The sequence below is a fragment of the Alligator mississippiensis genome, chromosome 5, assembly GCF_030867095.1.
Source record: "Alligator mississippiensis isolate rAllMis1 chromosome 5, rAllMis1, whole genome shotgun sequence".
Lineage (NCBI taxonomy): Eukaryota > Metazoa > Chordata > Crocodylia > Alligatoridae > Alligator > Alligator mississippiensis.
The window spans coordinates 125,824,642-125,838,020 of NC_081828.1; the positions used below are offsets into that span (position 1 = coordinate 125,824,642).

General features: G+C 40.5%; 1 protein-coding gene across 3 annotated transcripts in view; it reads left to right on the plus strand.

The window, feature by feature from the left end:
• Positions 1–13,379, plus strand: part of AMPH (amphiphysin) — a 200,565-nt gene that overhangs the window by 162,112 nt on the left and 25,074 nt on the right. For all 3 annotated transcript variants that reach the window (XM_019483395.2, XM_019483396.2, XM_059728675.1), the window contains 3 exons: positions 197–229; positions 3,318–3,368; positions 5,683–5,826. In XM_019483395.2, coding sequence (XP_019338940.1) covers positions 197–229; positions 3,318–3,368; positions 5,683–5,826 — 228 coding nt within the window. The remainder of the gene's footprint in view (positions 1–196; positions 230–3,317; positions 3,369–5,682; positions 5,827–13,379) is intronic.

Here is a 13,379-nt window from a genome sequence, read left to right on the forward strand (position 1 = left end):
ATTCTACCTTTTTTTAAGCCTATTAAAATGTTACCAAATAGCATTACAATTTTGATCAGCATTCTTGCTGTCTTGTCCTTCATTTTTTTTAAGTTCAGCACATTTTTAATTTGCTAATAAGAATAATTTAGCTTAATGGTCTGAGTTTAATAAGTAGTTATGACAATTTTTTTCTGATTTTTTTTTCTCTACTTAGGCATCCAGCAGCGCATTTAATGGATTTACACAGGTAAGAAATACTTATGGTCAAGAGACTTTTCTGTGTTGTTTAGAGTGGACTAGAATTAGCAGTATGAACTGCAGAATGCCAGGAAGGACAATACCAAACCACTAATTACTATTACCTTTTCTGCCACCACCTAACTTCATTGATATATTGCCAATATTTCAGTTAAATTTTGGACTCATTAAAGTGAATGGCAAATTTCCCATCACTTCAAGCAGGCTAAAATTTCACCCAAGTTACTATGATTTAGGTTTTAAGTTGATTTTTTTGGATTAGAGTTTACTCATGTCCCACAAACATTGGCAGGCATGAGTTTCACAAGTAGCCTAGCTAAGGGGAGCGAACAGGGCACCAGCCCTGGGTACTGACTTGGGGGCATGTGTCCAGAAAAGCAGCTGCCACTCCTGCCACCCCAGTGCCGCCACCAATGTTATTAACCTTGCCACTGCTGCTGCCTTGTGTTCTACTGCTACTCAGGGTGCAGAATTGCCCAGCTGTGCCTCTGGATTTCATATAATTTCATGAGCTTTTATACCTTCTTGCATATCTTTGTCTTAATGGTTTTAAACATATATATATTTTGAAACCAGAGGTTACTTTCTGCAATATTTGTAAATTACAGAATTATACCAATGATCAGGGATCTGGGTTTTCTGTTTCCCACAGAAAAATGAAAAAAACCCCCGCGGATTTTTCATTTTAATAGAGAAACATGTGGATTTTCCATTTTTGCAAAGAGCTCTCTGCAGGTTGGCAGAGTTCCAGCCTGTAAGGGACTGGGGAAAGCAGGAGGAGGGCGACCAGGCAGGGGGCGCCATGTGCATATGCGCGTGTGCACGTGCACATGGCTGCCAGGCAGCCTGGAGAGCTGTTTCTGCAGGTAAGTCTGGCAGCAGGAGGGGAGGGAGGAATTGAGACTCCCAAAGGGAGGGAGGGAGGAAGTTGGGCAGGGCTGGGACTGGGGCTGGGGGCTGGGGCTAGGGCTGGGGCTGTTGCCCAGCCCGCGCAGTTTTTGGGGACCAGGGCTGGAATTGGAAGCAGGACAGAGATGCAGTCTTGTCTGGGGTGGGGTTGGAAACTGGCTCCCCAACACTGTGCACATTCCTGCAGGGGAAAGTGGGGGGCATGTGCCCCCCAGATCTGTGCATGGGGTGGGGATGGGATGCCCACTACAGACTTGGGCTCCCTGCCCTGTTGCCCTCCCTGCAGGGCCTTCACAGCTCAGTGGGTGGGACCTGATGCAGCAGGGCAAAGGGGTGCCGGGCAGGTAAGCTCCTTGCCTCTGCAAGTCCCGCATTGCCCTGGCAAAGCAACCCCTCCCTACCTGGCAGCAGTGGGGGTGGCAGTGCAGGGTCCCTGGCCCTATAGCCCTGGCACCTGGGGACCCCCCCTGGCAGGGCTGTGGTGGGGCAGTGGGTGGTGGGAAATGAAGGGCACCCACAGGGCTGGGAGGCTGTGGGTGGGTAGTGAGGGGCACCAGCAGGGGTGGAGGGGGCTGTGGCTTGTGAGTGAGGGGCCTGGACCTGCATTGTGGTGAGCGAAGGGGGCAAAGGGAGTTCTGATTTTCCATGATAAAAAACCCCAAATCAAATACCAACTTTTATAGATACTTAGAATCTATTTCATTATAGTGAGTGAGGCACTGGTAGGCTTCCAAATTCCTTTAAAATTGTAAATATATCCATAAAACATTGTGTTCAACTGATACCTATACATACATACATACATACATATATCACACACACACATGTATAGATACATATACATATATATGCATACTTATATATATAGTAGCATTCCATTTTAATTGTGGGTGCTGGGTTTTTAAATCAGAGAATTTGCTATTTTTATCAGAGAATTTGTGATTTTTAAACACAGAAAACCAGGATCCCTGAATGATGATATTTTGTGCTAGGTCTCTCAGAGGTGCAGCATATCAAGGTGTTGTGCCGTCTTTATGCCCTTACAGTCTGATGCACCAGACCTTTCCCAGTGCAACTGAGACAACACTGGGTTGTGTTTAAGTTACAGCAACCATCACAGGTGGCAGGATGCTGCTCACGATCTCTGCAGCTATGGATATTGTGGTTCCGCTCTTCCTGAATTTACCCCATCCCCAGCACATCATCACCCATTAGACAATCTTCAAGCTGCCTGTATCAGATCTGGATCTGAGGTTTTCACCACTGCTTTGTATTGATCCAGCCCTTTTACCTACTGTAAAGGGGAGGACTGAGGATCTCACCTTTTATTTCCATTAGGGGCAAATATTTTCACCATGGAAATCAAAAGTGACAATTTCACATACTTCAGTAGGATAAGATTTTAGGCCTTAATATTTTGTGAGTGGCCTGGCTGCATGTAGCAATCCAAATGATCCATTTTTCACTTTTGTATCTGCTAATTACAGTTGTGATTTTTCATCTACCATTTTTTTTACCAGGACAATTAACATCAAGGAGACATCTTTACATTTGCAACTTTTTGTGTCCTTTTCAGTATGAAAGATCAGATGTATTCTCACCCTCTTGTTTTCTCAATTTCTGCCCCCATTGTCGAGGGCTGGACTATCTCATAGATTCAAGATGATTGTGATCAGTGCTGCTCCCCTTATGGAGCTGGCGACAGGCTGCTATAACATAGTTTAAATTATGCTGGAGGATACATTATAAAAGCTCTGAAGCAAAAGGGCACAAAGGTAAATTATAGACACCCTAGTCTAGTCCCCCTTGCCTTTGACTATTAATTGCGTGCCTTACCACTGAAAAGCACAGCGCAGACTGTTATCTGGTTTGTCTGATGAAAGGCGATTGTAAGTTAAATGCAAATTTTATTAGTTAAAATAATCTCATCTTTCTATTCCTACCTTAATATAAAGTTTAATAAAATATTTTTCTTTTCTTCCATTCTGTGATTTCTGAAAAAACAGAATGTGTTTGATAACCTATTTAAATGATCCATTTTTTATCTGATTCTTCACTGCTTAGTTAGGTAAAGTAACAGGTCCTCTCATGCCGAGTCAGGCCTGCATGTTTCAAACTTACCTCTTATAATATTTTTTCTTGCCTCCTTTCTCTACCTGCGCATCTAGGATACGTCTCTATTTGCAATGCAGCCAAATGAGAATGTGATAGATTCCTTGGTAAGTTTTGGGATTTATTTCATGATTTGTTTTAAAATGTTCCATCACAAATTATATAATTATGTTTTTGCAAACACATCTGTTCCACTGAGCTTCCATTATTTAAATCATGTATCCTTTAGCAACAAAACTGACCTATGCAATTGATTGTAGCTATGAACTTTTCCTCACTCAAACTCTTCCACAAAGAAAGAATAAGTTATGATCCAGAGCTATTGCCCAACCAAGAATCTACAAACCTTTAAAGGCATTTCACATTTAGTGGGTTGGGTTTTTTTTTACTTTCAAAATATAACAACAGCGTTCTCTTATATCTGTTGTAATCAATGCAGTCAAGAAGTGATATTAGCAACCATCTCTGTGCAATGCTAACGAAGCAGGTGCTATCCCAAAGGCAGCATTTTTATGTGCTGGTAACATAATATGATAGCTTTATCCATCCAGAAATATTATTTTAGATAAATGCTTTTCCATCTATTTAATCAGACATACTCATTTTTATAGTCATAAAGGATTTTAGTGATGTTTTTGCAAGAGATCATGCTCTGACAGGCAATTTATTCCCAGCAATTCTCTACTGCTGTCTTAATTTAGGTTAAGCTGATATGGAAGTAAAGCACCAGTATAATAGAAAAGAGGAACATATGAGGCAGAGTTTGAGAATATTATTTAGTGTTGTTTTTGTACAGTGCATAATGTAGATGGGTGTCCAGAATGGTGATCAAACCCATGCTTCCACCATGCATGCGTTATACCATGGATACAGCTTGTTGTAGTTCAGACACGGCAAATTGACTAAAGATTACTCGATAAATTTAGTTGTCCTCAAGCAACTTGAAGTAAATCAATATAATCTGCATTATAACATGTTGTCTAGTTTCTAAAGTTATTTACAGAATTAATCCTCATGATACTTATTGTGGTCTTACCTAGGTAGAGCTGCCTTTTTCTTTTTTGCAGTTCCTATTTCTTTGTCTATTACTGAACAGCTAACATTAAATCAATGCGTAGAATTGTGCTTTGCAGCATGGTATTATATAATGAAGACTTCTTTAGAGCATTTCAAATCCTGAGGTTCTTACACAGACAAAATTCTGTTCACTTCACTAAGAGCAGCCTGTTTAAGAAATGAAAGAATGAAAAATAAGTAAAGTTCTCTAGCTATTTCTGAAAAAAATACTGGGAAAAGGAAATATTTTTTCTCTCATAGAGATCTGTATAGAAGTTTTCTGTTTTACTGTGAGATCTTCCAAACAAGCAAGTGTTGTTAAATGTGACTGCAGAGGTTTGATTGAGCTAAATAAGTGAGTTGTGTAGGAAATTTGTTTATGGTGAAAAAGCCCATTAAGGTTATTTTGTCTGGTTGAGCCAGTGATTCTGTATGAATGATGTACCTTTAACTTTTCTCTATATGGGATTAATCCTGCTCTACAAGTTTTTAGCTCCACGTGAAATATAAATATACATCAATAGCTTAGAAAGTATCTTTAAAGAACTGGAATGTTGGGTATGTGTTGAAAATTCTCCTTTCTTTTGGGACCATTTTGTTGCAGAATTGAGACTACAGAGGACTGGTGTTCCTTGGTGCCTTCTTGTACTAATGGAACGTGTGTGTTAGAGTTTAAAAGGCTCTGAATTACAGTAATGTATCTGAGAAGATGTATTCCAGTTTGGAACAAACAATATCTGCATCTGACCCCAGTGCTCTTTTTTGCCTAGGCAGGGGGTCGGACTCGATCTGTTGAGGTCCTTTCCAACCCTAACATCTATGAATCTGTGAATATATATGATATGATTACATTTGGCTTATGTGGGCAGTATTTAGTTAATTTATTTTCAGACTAGACAGAACATCATTCAAATGAGTAAAAGATCAGTTAAAAAATCTTAATTAATCTCATGGCTAAGGCACTGGTCTGGAGTTCAGAGTTCAGTTTCTGGCTGTGCTACACACATTCAAAATGACCTTAAATTAATTCCTTTTTGTTTCTTTTCACCTTTTTTGTCATTGGGATGCTAATACCTCCTTTCTTCACAGCAGGGCATTGTGACAAGCATTAAAATACATGTATGGTGCTTTCAAGGCGAAAATGCCATTTGACTGCAAAGCATTAATTATTGTTAGTAAGCTCAATAAATGCTGTCTTCTCTCAGGCAAAGATCTGCACTATCAAGGCTGTTAGATGGCTTCTGTCAGTGCAAGAGGACTGCTAATATAAGTAGAAATGTACTTGTGCACTCTTCCCCCTTCCCCGTTATCAAATGCTCTTCAATGGTTTTTCAATTTTCTACTTAAAAATCAAAACCAAATAAGGTTGAGACGGAAGAAGCTCCAGCTGTAGAACCCAAGGCTGTGGAACCCAAGGCTGACGAAGCCCCAGCTCCTCCTGCTGCTGCCATTCCTCCTGAAAAGGAAGCTGCCCCTGCTGAGCCTACTGAGCCAGCAGAGGAGGCTGTGGTGAGTGACGTCATACACCCCAGAATTCATCGGATTCTTCTTTTCCCATTGTCCATGTGTCTACTGCATTTCCACCTTCCTTTCCATTTTTGTCATCTTTAGGACTGGCTTCCCTTACAACAACACAGCAAGCTCACTAAATGTGTGCATGTTATGTAGCCCTAAAATGCCATTCCTCCGCTGGATGGCATTTTAAAGTGAAGTTTAGTTGAACTACTGTGTATTCAGATGTTGCAAGTTTTGGACAAACTCAACAGGAGAAAATGAATTGAATCCCATTTATAAAGGGTGCTGTTGCTTTTTTGAGGAATAAGTCCTGGGCCAACCTATATGTAGAATGGTGCTTGCTTGAGCTAAGTGACAACATTGCAGACTTCTACCACTGGCTGAATATTAGAAGCAGCAGCTGACTGAGGAAAAAAACTCCAAAGCTTCACAAAAGCATACAAGGAGATGAAAAGTTCCTATGTCAGCCCTGAAGAATAGTGGAAGTGCAGTGTTTTGGGAAACAGTGAGAACACTTAAAAAAAAACAACCCCACAGTAGGATATTCTAAGACTCCTTGCTCTTCACACCCTCCTTGTTACACTTAGAAACAAATTTAAAACCACCTTTTTAAAGTAACTCACACCTATAGGTGCCTCAAGGCAGCAGTTCTGCATTTAATTTATGCTATTAGGGCTCCATTTTCCATGCTGGAGCCCTTGCTGTGTCCCATCAACCTAGCTGGGGCTCTTCTCCATTTTAATAACATGGGGGGTGGGTGGCCCTCACAGGCTAAGAGTCTCTGAGCGAAAGGAAATTGTGTCTGTTCCAACTGGTTCTCAGCCTAACAGTCTCTGAAACCAACATGAAGAAGAACCGAGTTTGACTGGAAGTCAGAAGGGTCATAGTCCATTCCCACCCAAAAACATCTGAATCATTCCTTTTTACAGTTAGCAAAATAATCCATTGAGTTATTTGATATTCCCCATCACTGTAACAAGAATCATCTATAGTCAGACAAAAAGCTGAAGGATTTACCTGCGTACTGCTGTAGACTTAGAAGTCAGTAGGAAAGAAATGGTTTTAGTGTTCAGTTCTTCCCTTGATCTTTCTTTGATTATCATAAAACAGGTTGGTCCAATGAATAACTACACTGGGATGGGATTTAGGATGCCAGGGCTCTGTTCTTAGCTTTGTCACTGACCTTCTAGATGGCCTTGAGTAAGTCTCTGTGCCTCATTTTCTCTATCTGCCTAATAAAGATAACAGTGCTACCTTCTTTGTGAAGATAAATGGTATTAATGAGAACAGAATTAGTTCTCCCTTAATTTACTGTTTCACTGAGAAGACCATAAATACTTAATATGGATAATCTCCCTGTTTAACTAGATGATAATTCAGTTTTTCAAGGAAATCAACACAGCCACCCTCTTCAGTAAGTCAAACATATTATTTCCAGAATGTATTTATGATAACTGTACGACAGTGCCGTAGCAGGGTTTTAAAATCATCCTACTGATGCAAAGTCTGTGTTGAGTCCTAAAGAAAGATGGCCATTTATTGATATTAAAATTTTCAAAATTCAGCTTGAAATGGAGGGCAACTTCTAAGCCAGAGAATGGTTCATACCTCTCTTAGACCTATTGTTACAGGAAGTCTTTCTGCAGACTCAGGCAAATGTTTTCCATCACCGCCTTAGGTCACATACAGAAGCCATTCTTCACAACCAGAAAATGAGAAGCTTAAATTTTGTAGGAATTGCTCTGGAGATCAAAGAAGGTCTAGTATTGCTTATCAACCATACGTATAGCTAACATGCAGACTGGTAAATTTTGGTGGGTGGTATAAGATCAGTAATCCTGCTGTCAGCTCTCTGTAATTCAAAAAATGGTCTCAAAGGTGAATGAATCCTTAGTAATAATTAAGTTAGCTTTAGCCTTAAGGCTCAGCAGTCATGAAGTCATTATTTCTTCCCTCTTGCTCTGGGAGGGCAAATAATTTACTGCAAGCCAGTAAAGGGTGGAGCATACTTTCACTTATGCATCTAGCTGGAGTTTTCCAGACAACCTAGATTTTTTTCTTTTGGTGTGGGGAGGGAAGGATTTAGTGTTACACCAACACTTCTTTCTTAATTTGCATAAGTTCATGCCCGATGTACACTAGAGTGAGTATGCTCAGAGGCAGCTCTCTTCAGTAATACATACAAAAAAGTCAACTGTCCAATCTGTGGCTGCACCCTTTCCTTCTATATGCTTTCTCTTGAATGGGTATAAATCATAGTAATAACTTGTCAACTCTGTGGCAAGGCAAATAGTGCAATAGCTTGTCTGGGATGCAATATTTTGTCAAATTCTTGTTTGAAATGCTTGTTGTCTAGCTACAGTATATTTGATAGTTTAATAAGGAAAAAGAGGAGTGAAACCAAACTCAATCCATAGCCCAGATCTTGCTTTTTTTTTCCCCTGATAATTGGAAGAGAAGTAATTTTTGAAGAGCAAATTATAATTAAGTTGAAAAGGTTGTTTCTAAACTTGGTTTTGGGGTTTTTTGGGTTTTTTCAATGGATTCCTAAATGGAAGAAATCTTTGAATAGTTTACTTACATACAAGGAGAGATTCTCAGTCTCCTTTTATTTTGTGCTGGGGCAAGGTGAAGTACAAAATCTGTTTTACACCTTAGCTGCTAAATCAGGGGTGGGCAAAATGCGGCCTGGGGGCCAGATGCGGCCCACCAGGCCATTCTATCTGGCCTGCGGGGCCCCTAAAAATTTTAGAAAATTAATATTAATCTGTCCTGGGCTGCCTGTCATGTGGCCCTCAATGGCTTGCCAAAACTCAGTAAGCAGCCCTCTGCCCAAAATAATTGCTTGCCTGTGCTAAATCATTGATAGGTTATAACTGCAGTCACCACACCTTCACTACCTGGCCTTTTTAGATTATACTTTTATAATTATTATTATTAATACTATTATTAATACTATTAATATTATTATACTGATTATACTTTTTGCGGCTGTTAGTAAATGTTCAGTCAGAGTATAGTCCACCATAGGCAAAAATTACAGAATGACTGTGAAAGAGGGAGACAAATATAATTTGAGAAAAGAGAGTGTTAGTAGCACTTCAGATGGAATAAGATAAGCATTAAATGTAAGTTAGGTGATTTTTTTTGTTTTAAAGTTGAAATGTTCTTTGCTGATTTGCAGAAGGATCTCTGGGAAAACAAGAAGTAAATCATGTTTACTTTAATAATGATGGAAGTACAGTTACAGTTAGAATCTGGTCCTACAGAAGAAAAACAACTTAGGGAAAATAGTTTCTAGTGCCTGTTGGAAGTTTTTGAAACTTAAGATTAGAGAAGAAATTGGCATATAAGATCAAAGTTAAGAAAAAGTTCAGTGGACTACAAAAAATGAAAACATGTCATTCTTCTGTAGCAGTTCTACATTTGTTGAATGTATATATGTGGGTTGATTAAAAGGAAAAAAGAGAGTTATAAAATATTGACACTTTTTTCTTCTGAGGGATATCTTTCCATTATTCCTTGTTTACAGTGTCAGTCAATACTACGTATAATTCTCCTCTTGGCAAATTGACTGCACATGATATTATACCAGAAAATTTATGATGGACATGCATTACATTCCCTGCAGTCTGTAAGCCATTTTTTGCATAATGTAGCACTTGCTTTTAAATTAGACAAGGAAAGGTTGTCCAGCTGTTAGGGCACTGCTCTGTGGTAGTAGATTAGGCTTCACTTCTGCACTTCTCCATTGTCTTCCTGTATATGTTAACAAGTCTTTTAGGAAAAGAGTTGCAAAGGTATTTAGAGACCTAAACCCTAAGGCTAAGTACAGATAGTGAAAAAGCCCAAGGCTGAATTGATTCAGTCTTTGCAGGTTAGTCTAAGCTGCAAAGATTGAACCAAATAAGCAAATGAACAGACATTCACTTTTGATTCAGGAAGTGCAGCCACATGCCTGCAGTGGCTCAAGCCAGAAGGCAAGGGGTGCTAGAGCACGGTTCTCTGGTGCACAGCATGGGCTGTATGTTTACTCCCTTTTCCTCCTGCCCCAAGTTTCCTGGGATTTGCAGTCCACAATCACAGCAGCAGGACTCTGCAGGGTTGCTCATCACTTCCTCTTCTGGCTTGTAGGTACCTGTGGGATTTGTGGTCCACAGTTGCAGTCAGTGATAAGTAAGCAGGACAGGGCAGTTTGGTACTCGGGAGAAGGGAAGTTTAACCCTCCTCCCTGGCCCCAGACTCCAGCAGGGAGTGGGGAGCATAAACGATGTGTACCCCCAGAGGCTGGGGGGCACGGTGACTGCCTGTAGGTGGCGGTGGCAGCAGCAGAGGCATGGCAGTGGCAAGCAGGGAACTCTTGCAGGTGGCCACAATGGTCTTGGTGGTTGGCAACTGCTGATCGGTGACCGCTAACAGATGCCACCAGTAGTATCAGCAACGCAGGGGGTGGCAAGCAGCAACTGCCCGCAGGCACCACTGGCAGCATCAGCAGCACTTCTCTAAGGGCATGCACGTACACCTGTGTGCACTGCTATGCATCGCTATTGCTGGGGGGGGCTGCCAGTGAGTCATCCAGTGAGGCCTTTGAGCCAGCCCTCAGTGTTCCAGCTAGGGACCAGAGGGGCAGGGCCAGCCCTGTTCTCTGGAGCAGACAGCACAGCCCAGCCCATTCCAGGGCTACAAAATGCTGTGATGCTGGGGGACTCTGATTTAACTTGAACCAGGAAGGGGTCTGGGACAGAAGTTGCATAAACCGGTTTGACCTAAATCAGTTAAGTCTGATACTACATTCAACCAGGTTTATTACTTAAACCAATTTATATATAACTTCTGTCCCTAGCCCATTGGGTTTTCTAATTCGCCTGAAGTCGTATTTCAGTGGCATAGGTACTTATATAAATACCTCTACAAATTTTGACTAGCTTTGCTCAGACCTAAGCATACCTCAGACCAGCTCCTGAGTCCAGTTGACCAGGGCATCAGATTGCCTTCAGTTTTCCGAGCAGATTGTGCTACACAGATTGTTCTTCTCCAGTGGGGTATTGCATATTGTCATGTAGCAGGAAAGGTAGCATCAATCAGGTGTACTGTCCTGACTTTCTTTGCTAAGTACAGACGGTCAAAAAGCCCAAGGCTGAATTGATTCAATCTGTAGGTTAATCTAAACTGTGTAGATTGAACCAATAAGCAAGTGAGCAAACATTAACTTTTGATTCTGGAAATGCAGCCACATGCCTGATGTGGCTGAGAGCAGACAGCTTGGGCCAAGGCTAGCCCACCCACCCTGTGAGGGGGGTTTGCAAGGGATTTGCAAAGCATCCTGGGATGCTGGGGGACTATGAGTTAACTTGAATCTGAAGGGGATCTTGAACAGAATTTCAGTAGACTGATTTAAACTAAATCAGTAAAATCTGATACTACATCCATCTAGGTTTATCTTAAACCTGTTTCAGCCATTTTGAAAGCAGTTTATGCACACTGAACTTCTGTTGTATTACAGATTTGAACCAGATTTGCAATCACTTATACCAGTTTATGTGTAATGTTGTACCTAGCCCTTATCCACAACCAAAATGTCTGGTCAGGCACATGGTACAGTTCACTCTTAGTGGTGGTTGTATCCCAATAACTTTTGATTTTGTCATCTTCCAGCACTGTATTTATACCAAGGAGTAGTGGCTTTGATCAGCTATTTTTATTAAGCCAACTGCTGATGCAATATCTTGACCACAATATTGTGCTTATCACTGTTCCCTTGAGTAGCAAAGACCTGGCAGCCATCTGTGATATTTTGCTTCATTTCACCGATGAGGCCACATAGTCTACAATGTCAGGCATGCATTATTTCAGAATATATTTTTAGTTTGTTACAAAAATCTGGTCTTAAGTAGCATACACAAAACTTACTGCATCACCAAGGAGCTCTGTATCTCCAGTCACCAAGTACTGACAACTGACTTAGTCCATGGAGAGCACAGAAGTGAACCTACTGTATAGTACCTTCTACTGCCACCCTGAATCCATTTTAACCTGGTCTCTGCCATTCCATCTCCAGTATTTATCTTCCCAATTATAGGTGTGTAAAAATCCTAATCATCCCTAACAACTTCCCAATGCAACAACAAGTCTTTGCTTAAACAGTATTTCCTCAAGCCTTCCACCTGATTATTGCTAAAAACTAGTAAAAAAAATCAACAACCTTCTTTCCATCTTACAAGGAATGTCCTCAATTGCTTCTTTAGTGTTTTCAGACTTATCTTTGATCGCTTGAGTATTCCGAAGGTACTGGTATTTCTCAGCTCTCTATTGCCACAAATTTGTTTCTGTAATCTAATTCAATTGTATTAAAGAACATTTTGTCATCAGTTTTTCTTTCTTAGTTTATGTATTTCAGAAGTTGGTTCAGTCCCAAATATTTGTATGTCTACTCTGTGTCTAGTTTGTTGATATTGGTTCCATCCCTAAGCAGCAGATGGTTTATCTGACCACACTTTGATGTTGAACAACCCCAGTCTCATAGAGATGGAGCGACGGAAGGAGTTGGCAATTTTCATCATACTCTGGAGCTGGTGTGCATTGGCAGCATTCAGTCTGAGTTTGTCCTTATGGAAATATGACAATTGGGGCTGCTGTTTATTAGTTGCATAAGTGTAGCCAGACTTGCACAGTATCTGGCACAGTGGGTTGAATGCTAGGCAGAGCCACAACAGACTCAAGCTATCTTGCTGGAATATCTCCTTGACACATGCAGCTGTGTACACTAGATTGCCATCAGACACAAAGGAACAGTTATTAAATTCTCATACAATTTGTATAACATGAGCACTCCAAGACAGGAGTGAGAAACTGAGGCAAAGGCATTTGTATTGACTATCCAGGTAACAGAGGTTCCTTTATCTTCTACTTGTCGAAGTAGAGATTACATTGCCCATCAATAGCAGCCCCTTATGTTCTCTTCAATCCTAAGTACAGCCATTTTGCTTAAGTGCCCAGCTGTTCGTAGATAAAGGCTAGTTCCTTTTTTTAACCTATCCTGGCAATAAAGGTTTTGCTAGCAGTTGACAGGCATGTTACAGGTCTGAAATTTTGAGAGTTGCTTACTGTTGATTTTTTTGGCTTCATAAATATGATCCCTTCCATCATAAAGTCTTGCTCCATTTATTTTCCTTCTAATCACAAGAATCTTCACATCATTGTCTCCTGTTAGTAAGTCAGTTTTATGCTCTCAGGACTTTTAACCTTTTGAGAGATGTTATTGGGTGCACAGGTCCTAATGCCTAAATATCTTCCATACTACACACGTTGTGCCAGCATCAAACAACTGCTGACTCTGTGCAGTATAGTCTCAGTACATATGTTGCATTTTTTGCTTTTGTCTGTGACTTCTTCAGTTTTCGCCATATGACATCCTAACCATGCATGAAGAGTGTTAAGTAAGCTGTTCTTAGACACTTAATGCTGATGAAGATTTCTCTATGATTCTGTATCCATTTTTCATCATGATTATTATGATTATGATATAGCTATTACCATTTACTTGCTGA